Raw genomic sequence first — 12953 nt, 5'->3', positions numbered from 1 at the left:
AGCGTATTTACGATGAGATTACCATTAGATATAAATATCTGATTAATTTTGAATCCTATAGCTAATAAATATCTTTGCTTTTACATTCAATAAATAAAATCGTTGCAGCAAATTCTAATCGAACCAAACACAAATTATGCATTTTCAAGACGAAAACTCGTGAATTGGGTGGAAAGAGAAAGTCATTACTATTGCTGATTCACCCATTTTTCTAAAAGACAGCCAAATGTACGGAATCACAAGTAGATCTTGGGGTGATGGGCTCCACTAGATATGAAAATAGGTCCATTAAAGTTTGTATGTATTGGGCTGAGGGGGAAGAAGATGGGCTCACGCGCTTCAGATTTACAAACTTATCCCACTCGCACCAAACGCGCGTGGAACTTACTCGCGCGTATTCGTCGGGCTATAACCCATCGAATTCTAGGACTGGGCATTTAAACTCGTTATCCGCGGGTAAGCAGATACCCGGTCTCGTGAGTACCCGAAAAACGGGTACTCGACACTTCACGAAGACGAAAACGAGTATTAAAAACTAGAATACCCGTCATACGGATACGAGTTCGGGTTTTATATATTGAAATAACGGGTACACACGGGTACCCGCATATATATTAAAATTACAAAATTAATCTTATATTTTTAATATAATTTCTAAAATACTTAGGTTATTTTTACTTTCCTTTAGGATTATATATTGGATTTTCAAGTTTTGATAGATTCAACTTCAAATTATTGTGTATATTTTAAAATATTTCTAGAATTCTAGGCATATTATTATATTTTAAGAATTTTTAAACTTAAAAATATATTTTTAGATAAAAATATGTATATTTTTATTGATTATTTGGTTTAATTTTATATTGTTTAATATTTTTTATACGGATACGGGTACTCGCGGGTACCCGTCTTTTAGTTATGGGTATCCGTTGGATGGGTACCCGAATATTATGAGATAGAGATAGAGATAGCATTTCTTTGAAATCCGCGAAGACGAAAACGAAGACGGGTATCTCAAAAAACGCGGGTACCCGACCCATTTTCCAAAAAAGACGAGCTGTTAGGCGCGTGGGAGCGGGAGACTCCTCGTCAACGTGCTTATATCGATCAATACGGAGGCCATATATTGGAAACACCTCCCTTTTCTTGTCATATGAAATTGACTTACACAAATACAAACTTTAAATCTGTAGGAGTCCGCGTTTACTTGACTTTGACCAAAAGCGCTCCGTATAAATATTCAATTCAAATTTGTGTGTTTAATTTTTTGCTGGATTAATAGAATATATCATTAGAAATATTATTATAAATATGAATTTAAAAGTACTATAAAATTTTATAAAGACACAAACGAAGGTATAATATAAACAAATTTAGGCCGCTCAACTTTTATTTAGATTTTAAATACGTATAACAAAATAGTAATAATTATTATATTTAAAAAATATAACATGTGACATCTCAAATCTAAATTTTAAATTTTATGGAAAAAATGTTATATATGTTTATCTTTATAGAATAATTTGTGTGTTAATTGTATGTATAATCAATTTAAAATTATATATAAAACTTTGAATACAAAAATATAATGTGACAGCTGTGGGATTTGAACCCACGCCCTTTCGGACCAGAGCCTAAATCTGGCGCCTTAGACCACTCGGCCAAACTGTCTTTAATACACAAATGATAAATCTAAAATATTTGATATTTGGAAGTAAATTAACAGCCATCAAATACCCAGAATAGATTTTCCTGACCTCTCTCATCTATCGAATTGATCCCTAAACAATTTTATAGAACTTTTGACTAAAAAACGTATAATTTAAAATTTTATTTTGTCTATGCAATTTTAGAATTTAAATATTTTGGATCGAATTACTAAGCAATGACGCGTTTATACGTATTGAGAAAACGATTACATATAGACAACGAGAGGGTTCATTACTAGCCCATTTGAGGCCCAAAATTTTTGACAATTATCCACGAGGCTAGTGAACCAACTCTATATATATTAATGGAAATCTTATTGTTTCTCATAATATTTTTTAAAAAAAAATGTTCAAAAATATATTTGAAATTATCTCACTGAACCAATTGAATGTAAGTTTAAGAAATCATTACTTAATCTAATAACATATTATTTTATTTCTCTTATAAAATTACCAAAGTCTATATTATGTTGAACAATACCATATTTTGAAGAACTTTTAAAAAGTATGTACACGATGACTCTTGATTTTTAATTATATAAATAGAGTTGTAAAAGGGCGAAAAAGGGAGTTGTAAAACCAAATCTAATAAAACTAGATGTTTCTATAGATTTTTAAACCTCTATGGCTAAATTACGAAGAAATTATAATATATATATATATATGTGTGTGTGCGTATATATGGACCCACAAGCGGGTTGCCATTGTTTTTTGTGTTTCTTTTTTTGATAGCGAGGCATTAAATCTTTACAAATATGAGTAGAAAATGAGAGACAATTATGGAAGATGAAAACCTTTATAGATAGACACAAACAAATACCAAAATTAACTTCACCAAAAACATGTATAAATTGAGGGCATCTCATAACGTCAACCCACAAAAAAAAAAAAAAATGGGGAGAAGGAAAATTCCGATGGAGATGGTGAAGGACGGCAACACGAGGCAAGTGACGTTCTCCAAACGCCGTAACGGCGTTTTCAAGAAGGCCGACGAGCTCTCCACTCTCTGCGGCGTCGACGTCGCCGTCATGGTCTTCTCCCCCGGCGGTAGGCCCTACTCGTACGGCAGCCCCAGCGTTGACGCCGTCTTCGACCGTTATCTTGGCCCGGACACTTCCTCTAACCCCCGCGTCCGCGTTAACGTTAACGCTAACGGTAGGAAGGCCACCAAAAGAGTTGCTGCTAAGCAGGTCAAGCTTGAAAATTCTCAAGCATACCTCACTTCCCTCGAGGAGGAGTTGCAGGCCGAGAAACTCCGTGGAGAAGTATGTGTGTGTATACATATATATATAGACATATTATATATCCTTTTCAATTACAAGAATTTTGTATCTGTGTTCTTATATATTGATTTTCGGACAGGTTCTCAGGGATAAGTTCAAAGAGACGCGTGAAAAGAATAAGTTTAAGGATGTGAAGGATCTCGGAATGGATGAACTGAACGAGTTCAAGGGCAAGCTCGAAGCTCTTCGTGAGATGATCAATGGCAAAATCATGGAAATGGAGGCTTCATCCACTCTCATGATGCTCTCGAAGGGCAAGTCTCCGATTGAAGTAGAGGGTTCGAAGAACAAGAGAAAAAAATAGTTTGGCAGAATAGATGCTCTAGGTTCCATATACTGTTTTTGAGTTCGAGAATGGGATCCAAATTTTGTCTTTCGGGTCTGAGAATAATGGATCTGTTGTGTAATGGAACTTGTTATGTATTTCCTTTTTCATATTCGGAGGTTGTAAGAATTTTTTTTTAATTATCAAAATTTTCGTTTTATTGATTCCACCACAGCAAGTAAATGCGTGAGATTTATAAATTCATAAGGTATATAGAAAATATGTATTATTGCGACTGTATTTGTATGTAAAACTACATTAAGGTAGTGTGCCTCAAATACTGTTTCCCCATTATTAGAAGGTCTTTTACCGGAAATCTTGCTTATACGTGCTATTCGACCGTATATATATATATATCACACTTCTTTTTGTGAAATATATACAGATCTATTTTCACTTAGGATACTTATCAATTTGAGTGATGAGTATTTTATTTGAATAAGTTGGTTGTAAACGTGCTAAATTATATGATACCATTGAATTAATATGAAAAAAGTTAAAAACCAAAGAAAGAAAAGATTTGATTTAGAAAAAGCCTATAAACCCAATTTAGGTAAAATATGATTATGCCTACTATGAAAAAAAAATAAAAAAATAATATTTTCATATTTATATATGTCCACGCGCGCTAATAAACATTTTTATAAAAAAATATTTGTCTCTATTTCACGCGGTTGATAACACGCGCTATGTTTTAATGATATAGTTAAATACGCTAATAAAATTTATAAAGAAACTTTTTAGTATATATCTACAGTAATCTTTCTTTATATATACACGTATCTGAATTTTCACGCGTTTATATACACGCGTTTATATCATCAATGATACAAACGTTAAAAATTTTCAATAATATGAATTATTTTTGTAAAGTTAAAGGTATTATTTTATGTATTTTAAAATAACTATATTATATATATATATGAATAATAATATAAATTTATTTGGGTAAAAAACTGTTCAAATAAACTTACCACGAAAATATGGACATTTGTGCACCCACTACGTTAGAATCTATAAAATGATATGTCGAGAATATAATATGGACGATGCGTTTTATAAATATTGTGTTAATAAAATTATGTTGTGTATATATATATATATATATATATATATATATATATAAGAAAAAAAACCTATTTTGAGTATTTTTATCAAAATTATGTCATATATGTTTATTATGCATAAAATTTGATAGGAAAATTTTAAATAAATATATCAATTTATAATTTTCTTTCAAATTCTTACGGAATTCTACCGGCGTTAATTTAATTGGATAACAGTTTCCATTTTGAGTTGAAAACCTTTCGATTAGAGGTTATGAGATTTGGCCTACCACCGTCAAGTTGTGTTTACAGAACCCGGAACCCGGAACCGGCTCCGGCTGTGGACTTCGACACGGTGGCCAACCAGAAGAAGAAACAAGAGGTCAATGTCGGTAAGTAACAGATCGAATCCAAACACGAGGTCAATGTCAGTAACTTCAAACACAGCCATCGTCGTTCTGTTTGATCTTCCTCTTTCCGGGCAGACATATCAAACTCCTTCGGTTTCGGTGGACACAACTTCGTTGTCGCGGTCTCTGCTTTCAGGCCCTGAAGATGAAGATGACAGTTGGTTTTCCGTTTATTCCTCTCTCTCTCTCTCTCTCTCTCACTCTTCATCTTTCTGCAGTTTCTTGGGTCACAAGTCAGTCAGCTTCCCACCTTCACTCACCATATATATATTATAACATTACAGGTTTAAACAAAATAATCAACTAAAGAGAATCCAATGGTTTGGGAAACGAAATCATCATGCAAAGAGCTATTCATATTTCCTAAGCTACTGAGTTACAAATATCTATGCTCAAAACTACAGCAAATGGGAATGCCCTCACCGCATTCGCCTTGAGATGGAGCAAAACATTAAGCAGCTCTCTGTTCAGTATTCATCATCAGTTTGACATTTTACAATTTTTTTTACCTTGAGGAAGCTGTTTGTTGTTGATGTTGAGCCTTGAGTTTGTCGAGCTGCTTGCGGAGGAATGCTTGTCTGAGTTTCTCACGGCGAGCTGCAGCTTGCTCCTGCCTTTGCTGTTTCAGCTCCGTTGTTTTCTCTCTTGCTTGGTTCACTTCTTCATGAACCTCCCTGATAATATATTATTAATTCACAATCCACAATCAGATAGACTCCCCATTCACACAGAATCAATGTTTAAGATTCCAAATTACAATATGTATTAGTACATAAATCAGTAAAATATCTGGCTGGACAGCCTTTGTTTCTCTCCCTTTCAACATTTAGCTATTTGATCAAACTAACTCATCATCCTACAAGAAAGTGGACAGAGGATTTACCTGACCATGCGGACATGTTCACTCGTGTCTGCTGTCCCAACAGTCCGACCAGGTCCCACAAATCTGGTCCTAAACAGAGAACCATCACCTTCACCTTCTCCTTCTTCCTTTGCGTCATCAAGAGGTGCTGATGCAGATTCATCGTGTTCACCTGATCGGTGGTGTGATTCTTCCTGTTCAATACCCTTTCGGAAGAAATCAACACAGTACTTATCCTGGTCTTCTTCATCAGCCAGCTCTCCCCTTACAAGCTTTGCGTACAACTCTGCCTTTTTCTCCAAAGCTGCATAACTCACCGATCCATCTTTTACTGCTTTTGAGCTCGAGTTTGTCCCTTTGTTGACACACACAAAAACATGATTTGATTAAGTAAACAGACAAGACAGTGCTGCTTCTACACAGGAAGATTCGAAGGCCAGACAATGAAAGGACAAACGAACATCACCTCTCCTTCTTCACTCTAAAGATGAATTCAGTGGCATAAACTTCTCCAAGTTAAGCTAAAACTGGTGATCCTAAGCCCTGAGTTCATAATGATTTGTCCACTGAGAATCAAGTCATATATTGCAGCAAATGTGAAACACTTCCTAAACAAACCTAAGTCCCAAAATCTTGAAACATTTCCTCCGTACCAAACTTGAGATCGACAATCTCACTAAATCTAAGAAGCTCAATGATGATCTGATCTTACCCAGAAATATCCTAAAATTCGAATTCGGCACGGATAAAATCAAGCCCCAATTCGGAAAACCTAGCCCCCAAAATCATGACCAGACAAATTGATAGCAACGGCAGGAAAGAGCCAAAATCGTCCAAATTTTGCAACTTACTTTAGGGCACGAGCCTCGACGCCGGAGTTTTTTCCGGGGAAGGATCCGTGCGCGGCGACCCTCTGCTTGGCGCGGTGGTACTGGACGTCGGTACCCGTCAAATCCTTGGACTTCTTGGATTCCTCCTGGGATCTGTAGAGCTGAGCCTTGAGCTCCATGATGGAGGAAGGGCCCACGCCTTCGATGGCTCTGTGCTTCTTCGGCATTATCGAAGATTCCGTCAGCCATCCCAGCGATTCCACTGCCACCCTCTTCTTCCTCTCTTCTTCCCCTCCCATCTTATGGGGAATTTTACTAAAATGATTGGCATCTATTTCACGTGTACACCATAAAAAACATAACACATTTTTTTCTTTGAAAAGACGAAATTACCCTTAATGAATACACGATTTTTATCCGTTCGAAAACAACTTCGTTATTACGATTTCGTAATTAATTCTAAATATAGTTACAATTGATTCTAAAAAAGGTGGCAAAAAATCTGTCTTATTTTAAGTGGTATATCAGTTATATATTAGTCGTAATAAAGTCACAAAAAATAAAACGAAAAGGGTATTTCGGACTTTTTTAACCGAAAAGTGGGTTAAAATTGAAAAGAAAAAAAAAATTTCGGTGGTGTACCCTGAAATAGGTGCGACCCAACCGGTTATTTGAGTAAAATTCCCCATCTTATGGGGTTTTTTACCCAAATAACCCACTTGGGTCGCATCTATTTCATCTGTACACCACCGAAAACATAACACATTTTTTTCCCTGCGAAAAGACGAAATTACCCTTAATGAATTACGATATTTATCCGTTCGAAAACAACTTCGTTATTACGACTTCATAATTAAGTCTAAATATAGTTATAATTGATTCTAAAAAAGGTGGTAAAAAATCATCTTTCTTATTTTTAGTTGTATATTAGTTATATGTTAGTCGTAATAAAGTCGCAAAAAATAAAACGAAAAGGTTATTTCAGACTTTTCCCACCGAAAAGTGGATTAAAATTAAAAAAAATTTTTTTTTTTTTTTGGGTAGGGTACACTGAAATAGATGCGACCCAAGTGGGTTATTTGGGTGATTTTACCCATCTTATGTCTTTCTCTCCGAAGCCATAGATAGATACACAAACGCCCACACGCGTCGTATGCAGACGGGCGTGTATAGATTAGAATATTTATCTTCTTCTTTTTTTGTTATTGTTGATTCGCCATTGGATGAGACTGTTGAGTACTCTCTTCCCCCACGAAAAAATTGCGATGGAACCGTAAGCCGGTGTTTCAGAGGGCATTTTTGTAATATGAAAGCATCCATGAGAAATGACCGTTACTGTTACATTAAAAAAAAAAACATGCCGTGGTGCGTGGGATCCAATGTGTGTTGGTCACATCAGATGCCCAGACAGAACTAACTGCGATAATAGAGTTAAGATGACGAACCAGAAAAGGAAACATATAACCGAATCACCACGCAGCAAAGATTGCCCAAAAATACAAACAAGCACCACACACGTCAGAAAATGTTATGAAGCAGCCAGCAAACACACACACCACATTTTCATACAGAATTTGAAGGAAACAAAAAAGATGAATGGGTAGTTAAGGAGTAGGACGGCCACGTCCCATAGTGAACCCTCTTGTCCCGTCCGGCATTCTTGGCCCAGGTGGCGGCTTTGTGAACTCCCCCCCTGCAGGATGATGGCCAGACGATGACGATGATGATTGTGCTGTTCCATGGCCTGCACCAATTACCATTTCAGCCTTTTTGTCTTTGTTCCACTAGATAGAAGAAGAAGAAGATGAAGAAGAAGAAGAAGGGATATATATATATATATGTATAATATATACCGGTGCCGTTATTGCCGTGGTGGTAGTTTTGCCGCCTATTCCTCCCACGACCTCGGCCTCTGCCCCCATTTTTATCCTTTTGATGATGCTGATGTCCCCCTTCCTGTAATGATTAAATCAAACTAGTTGAATCACATCCCCCCACCCATCCACTGGCTTCTTACATACCACCAAACTGTTAAATTCTCAAATAGCAGCCATAACACTATCGGAAATTGAACATGAGCATGTAAACATAAATAGAGTTTCTCAGATAGGGAACTTACATCTTCATCATTGGTATCAGAGTGATGTTGGCGGTGATGTTGATGATGTTCATTTGCCTTCTTGTGCTCCTCTTCCCCAGTGTTATGCTCATGAACCCGGCCAGTTCCGTTACTTTCAGTCTCAGTTTCCCTCCGAACCTGTCTTCTTTGTCCATACTTCCCCTGCTATGGGTGTTCACTCAGTGACTATCAAAGGTAAAACTCAAAAACCATTTTTCCGTAAGTAAGAAATGAAAAAATCAAGACTACTTACTGCCTGTTTGAGAAGCCTAACCCGCAACCCGTTTCTCCAGTCTTGTTCATTATTCAGTGTAGCAGCCTGCACCCATCAATAAAATGTAACTAAAGATCCACTCTCTGTAGCTAATATCTGATAGAGGTTAAATCGAAGAAGAGAATGATTAGACGCTCACTGCTTTCTCAGCTGCCTCCACCGTTTCATATTCTACAAAGGCATGCAACTACAGCCAAAAAGAACAAGAAGTCATTAACAAATAAGCATGCACACGGGTGTTACTTCTACACATGTGCCTGTCCATAGACATACATATAGATATTTTCCAAATAAGTAACATTTCGATTAAAATTCCTTACCCTGGTGCTGATCATTTTCTCCTTCTTAACACCCTTCTCTAATTCCTCAGCAGCATTTGGATCACATACAGACACACTTTTTATTCTGCAGTTTAGGAAAAAAAAGGTTAGATACAAGGCAGATGCAACAATATATGGAAGAAAGGAAGGGAAACGAGAAAATCACAGTCAGACACGGAAGGTATACTTTCCAGCTTCACGGAATATCTTGCGTATGTTCTCCTCTGAATGATCCTCCGGTAAGTTTTCTACCACAACGGTGAACAACTACAGTGCAGAGTACATCAATTAGAGACAAATATTTCTCCATGGATAAAATACACAGCTAAGTTCGAAGCAATAGATACCTTTGGATCCTTGACCTCAGGAAGAGGATTAAGACGCTTCACCTTCTTCCCATCCGAACTAACAACCTACAGGTTTCGGTCATATGGATTTTAACATTTCCATTCATTGCTACGCTTATAGTGACTATGAAAAAGGAGCTTACAAGTAATGACGATTCCTTTAAAGCTGATACTATCAGAGCAATATCTCGAGTAAGCTTCTTCATTTTCCGAAAAGTAGCAATTGTAGTTATAGGAACTGTGCAGAGAAAGAAATACCAATGATGTTCTTCTCAGAACTTCCATAGATACAAGATGATAAGCACAATTGTTTCATTCAGACCATCCCCAGAAGTTCAATATCTCTATTTCACTGTACCTGCTTTGTTTCCCAATATCTCTATTGAGGAGACAATTTGAATTTTAAAAAAGATTGGGCAGTGGGCACAAGCAATGACACTGGCTTTTGCACCAATTTCACAATGCTTCAGACCAAAGAGGACCCAGAAAAATGAATCATGCTACACATGAAGCAATGAAATTCCTACATGCTCTGACAGAAAAAGGGATCACGAAGCAATCCGAAATACAACTGAGCGCATCATGTTAAGCATCACTTTAATAACGATTCCTCGACATTGGTCTCAGGAATATAACATCAAGGGTCAGTCCTACTTCCAAGCTAAGGCCAGAACAGAGATGCGAATTACGAAGATACTCACCATAACCTTCTTTGTTTCTCTTCATGGCATTCAAAAGATACTTGTCTGTGGGTAAATTCTCATCACTAAAGTAGTATTCAACCTGCAAGTCAATAGGAGGAAAGAAACCAAGAATAAAAAACAACATGACAGTTATAACGAATATAAGACCATAAGTATATATTCAAGGATTTCAAAACTGCCAGCCTAGAGTTGAAAGACTTCAAACCAAACACAAAAATGAAGTTTTTCTTCAAGATGATTCGCTTTTCACTTAAGAAAACCAGATAGCGAGAAACTCTTAGTTCCGAAACTTCATTCGGTCGGAATCGTTGAGCCACAGAACAGGATTTAGGCAAAGGGTGGGCTCTCTAAGGCGAATAGCATTTTTTCCTATTCCTGTATTCATCTCCCAATTCCAAAAAATTCGAAAATGTTCCACCAAATAAAAAATGAAACAGCCCAGAGATGGAGGCTTCAAATACAAGAAGCAGAACTCGTCCGATTAATCTTTTATGCAAACCAGGGAACATCCAGAGGATGAAAAGAAGGAGGCCTTGCCTGCCTGATGATTTTTCGTTTCAAGTCGTCGGTGAGAACGCCGGCCGCGACGGATTGATCGCCTTGATCCTGATTGTGGTCCTCTCCGCCGTTTCTCTCGTGCTCGAGATCATCATCGGACGGAGAAAACTGAGGGAGGTCCACAACGACGGTTTCTTCAGGAGATCCGAAGATAGGCGGGGAATCGACGCCAGACGACGGCGGCGGCATGGAGGAAAGATCCACGGAAGAAACGGAGGCGGATAGCCCCACCTCTGGATCCATCTCGCCGGAGCGAAGATGACCGCCGGTGATCGGAGAGAGAGAACGGAGAAGGGTGAAAACTCCTTCCGCCCTCTCTTTCTTGGGGTCTCTTTTTTTCCTCTTCTTCCCCTCCGCGGTTGCGTTCTTTCCCTTCTCCGTTTATTAATGACCTCCTGTGCTTGGTCAAGGGACATTTTCGTCATTTTACTATCTTAGATAAAACGGTGTCGTCTCGAATAGTAAACATGTGTCGAATAAACATATGTCGAACATATGTCGAAACAACTGATATTTTTTGTTGTTGTTGTTGGGCCGTTAGTATCAAATATATATATATATATATCTTTATATAACTTGGTAAGAAATTTAAGGCTCTTTAATGGGCTGGGCCTAAATCAATGCGAACATAAAAAAGCCCACAACAAACGGCCCAAATGTTCAAACATCTTTTTTTTTTTCTCGTAGTTATATACTTTCATGAGTGTGTATTTTTTTTGTAGTAATTGACTACAAGAGATATGATTTATTAATTGTAAAACGCGTGGGGTCGAATCCATTTACTATAAATCACAATAATATGCATTATTATTATTTTTTTATAAAATCAAGAACTTTTAATACGTTGGTGTCCCTCAAAGTAATGGAATCTACGTTTGACCATTAACATCATTTTTTTACCAAGTAACCATGTATATATGGAAATGGGTACAAGGGAAAAAAACTCATTCGTGCCACCAGAAATTCATGAACTGACCAAGGAGTGTGTGAATTGAATGATCTATGAGGAATATATAAATCTTATGACCCAAATCATGCGTGTTTTGTATGTAGTAAAAGAAAATGAGAGGTAAGCACATCGTTCATGAATGAGATGTGACAAGGATCTAGTACAAATTACGTATAAGGATCCAACTAAATCGCTTATCTTGTGTTGTGTCGACAGATTTTTTGCATAGGATGTGACAAAAGACCACTATATATATATATATGTGTGTGTATATATATGTTGAATTAACATACGATTAAGACATGGGTGTTACGTAACCTTAGCTCAACATATGGAATGATGACTCAGACATCAATACTTTTGTGTTGGGTTCTCTTATAAGGCACCTTGTTGAATTTCGATCTATTCACACTAACCTATCGTCGGATTTGACAGCAAATTAATGACTGTATTGTCTATATATATATTATATATATATGTTGAATTAACATACGATTAAGACATGGGTGTTACGTAACCTTAGCTCAACATATGGAATGATGACTCAGACATCAATACTTTTGTGTTGGGTTCTCTTATAAGGCACCTTGTTGAATTTCGATCTATTCACACTAACCTATCGTCGGATTTGACAGCAAATTAATGACTGTATTGTCTATATATATATTAACAGTGGCGGATCCAGAAATTTTTTTCAACGGGGGCAACAAATATAAATATGATATAAAATATAAAAAACTAATAAAAATATATTATCAGAAAAATATTTTTCATTATATAGCTAAATTCTCCGATCTTTCATTTTTTTAAATCTATTCCTAACAACTTCATTTATAATTATCTCAAACATATTTTTTTCGATAAAACAAATTAGAAAATCACTCAAAGGCTGATCACCAATCCGATTACGCAAAGTTATTTTAACATGACTAAAAACTGTCATATAAATGAGCAATTTTGAATTTATTCCGTTAAATAGATCATTAAATTTTGGACACTGTAAATTTTTTTGAGAAATTTCTCAATAGATTTCTCTGTTAAATCAATTATGAGATTTGTATAAAAACAAATTTATTAATATGATAGATATTTAGAAATAAATGAATAAAAGATAAAAAAAATATTTAAAATAAAATCCAGAATACTTATATATTTTTGTTGGTTTTAGTTTTTTGGATTTGATTATTATTGGATTTTTATTTTTTTATTTGATAAAA

General features: G+C 36.2%; 3 protein-coding genes and 1 non-coding gene across 5 annotated transcripts; 1 reads left to right on the top strand and 3 right to left on the bottom strand.

Moving 5' to 3' along the window:
- Positions 1-1591: 1591 nt before the first annotated feature.
- On the bottom strand, positions 1592-1671 carry TRNAL-UAG. Its single transcript has one exon. It is a non-coding gene; the product is annotated as a tRNA-Leu (tRNA).
- Positions 1672-2552: 881 nt separating this feature from the next.
- On the top strand, positions 2553-3477 carry LOC104827724 (agamous-like MADS-box protein AGL29). The gene is made up of 2 exons (XM_010560950.1): positions 2553-2974; positions 3072-3477. Exons 1-2 carry the CDS (start codon positions 2603-2605, stop codon positions 3294-3296), a joined length of 597 nt encoding a protein of 198 aa, XP_010559252.1. The 5' UTR covers positions 2553-2602; the 3' UTR covers positions 3297-3477.
- Positions 3478-4934: 1457 nt separating this feature from the next.
- Positions 4935-6771, bottom strand: LOC104827723 (uncharacterized protein At4g18257-like). Its single transcript, XM_010560949.1, is given in 5 exon segments — positions 4935-5023; positions 5283-5447; positions 5657-5976; positions 5978-5990; positions 6487-6771. Coding segments are annotated over 5 exon segments (792 nt in total). The 5' UTR covers positions 6765-6771; the 3' UTR covers positions 4935-5007.
- Positions 6772-7883: 1112 nt separating this feature from the next.
- Positions 7884-11150, bottom strand: LOC104827722 (la-related protein 6A). Of its 2 annotated transcripts, none has more exons than XM_010560947.1 (11): positions 10767-11150; positions 10227-10308; positions 9669-9763; positions 9526-9591; positions 9366-9445; positions 9179-9263; positions 8998-9045; positions 8838-8903; positions 8585-8749; positions 8319-8421; positions 7884-8209 (listed from the first exon to the last, which is right to left on the bottom strand). In XM_010560947.1, the coding sequence occupies exons 1-11, from the start codon at positions 11028-11030 to the stop codon at positions 8070-8072; spliced, it is 1194 nt and encodes a 397-aa protein (XP_010559249.1). In that variant the 5' UTR covers positions 11031-11150; the 3' UTR covers positions 7884-8069. The 2 variants fall into 2 exon arrangements, with proteins under 2 accessions (XP_010559249.1, XP_010559250.1); XM_010560948.1 differs by having other exon boundaries at positions 8585-8746.
- Positions 11151-12953: the final 1803 nt, after the last annotated feature.

Source organism: Tarenaya hassleriana, unplaced genomic scaffold, assembly GCF_000463585.1.
Source record: "Tarenaya hassleriana unplaced genomic scaffold, ASM46358v1 Cleome53, whole genome shotgun sequence".
Lineage (NCBI taxonomy): Eukaryota > Viridiplantae > Streptophyta > Magnoliopsida > Brassicales > Cleomaceae > Tarenaya > Tarenaya hassleriana.
The sequence above is the reverse complement of the archived record's forward strand: the minus strand, read 5'-3'. Positions and strand labels throughout refer to the sequence as shown.

Coding starts and splice junctions, on each gene's coding strand:
- LOC104827724 (XM_010560950.1), top strand. CDS start 2,603: ATGGGGAGAAGGAAAATTCCGATGGAGATGGTGAAGGACGGCAACACG. Junction 2,975..3,071: donor CCGAGAAACTCCGTGGAGAA/GTATGTGTGTGT, acceptor ATTTTCGGACAG/GTTCTCAGGGATAAGTTCAA.
- LOC104827722 (XM_010560947.1), bottom strand. CDS start 11,030: ATGGATCCAGAGGTGGGGCTATCCGCCTCCGTTTCTTCCGTGGATCTT. Junction 8,904..8,997: donor TGGAGGCAGCTGAGAAAGCA/GTGAGCGTCTAA, acceptor TGATGGGTGCAG/GCTGCTACACTGAATAATGA. Junction 8,422..8,584: donor CTGATACCAATGATGAAGAT/GTAAGTTCCCTA, acceptor TAATCATTACAG/GAAGGGGGACATCAGCATCA.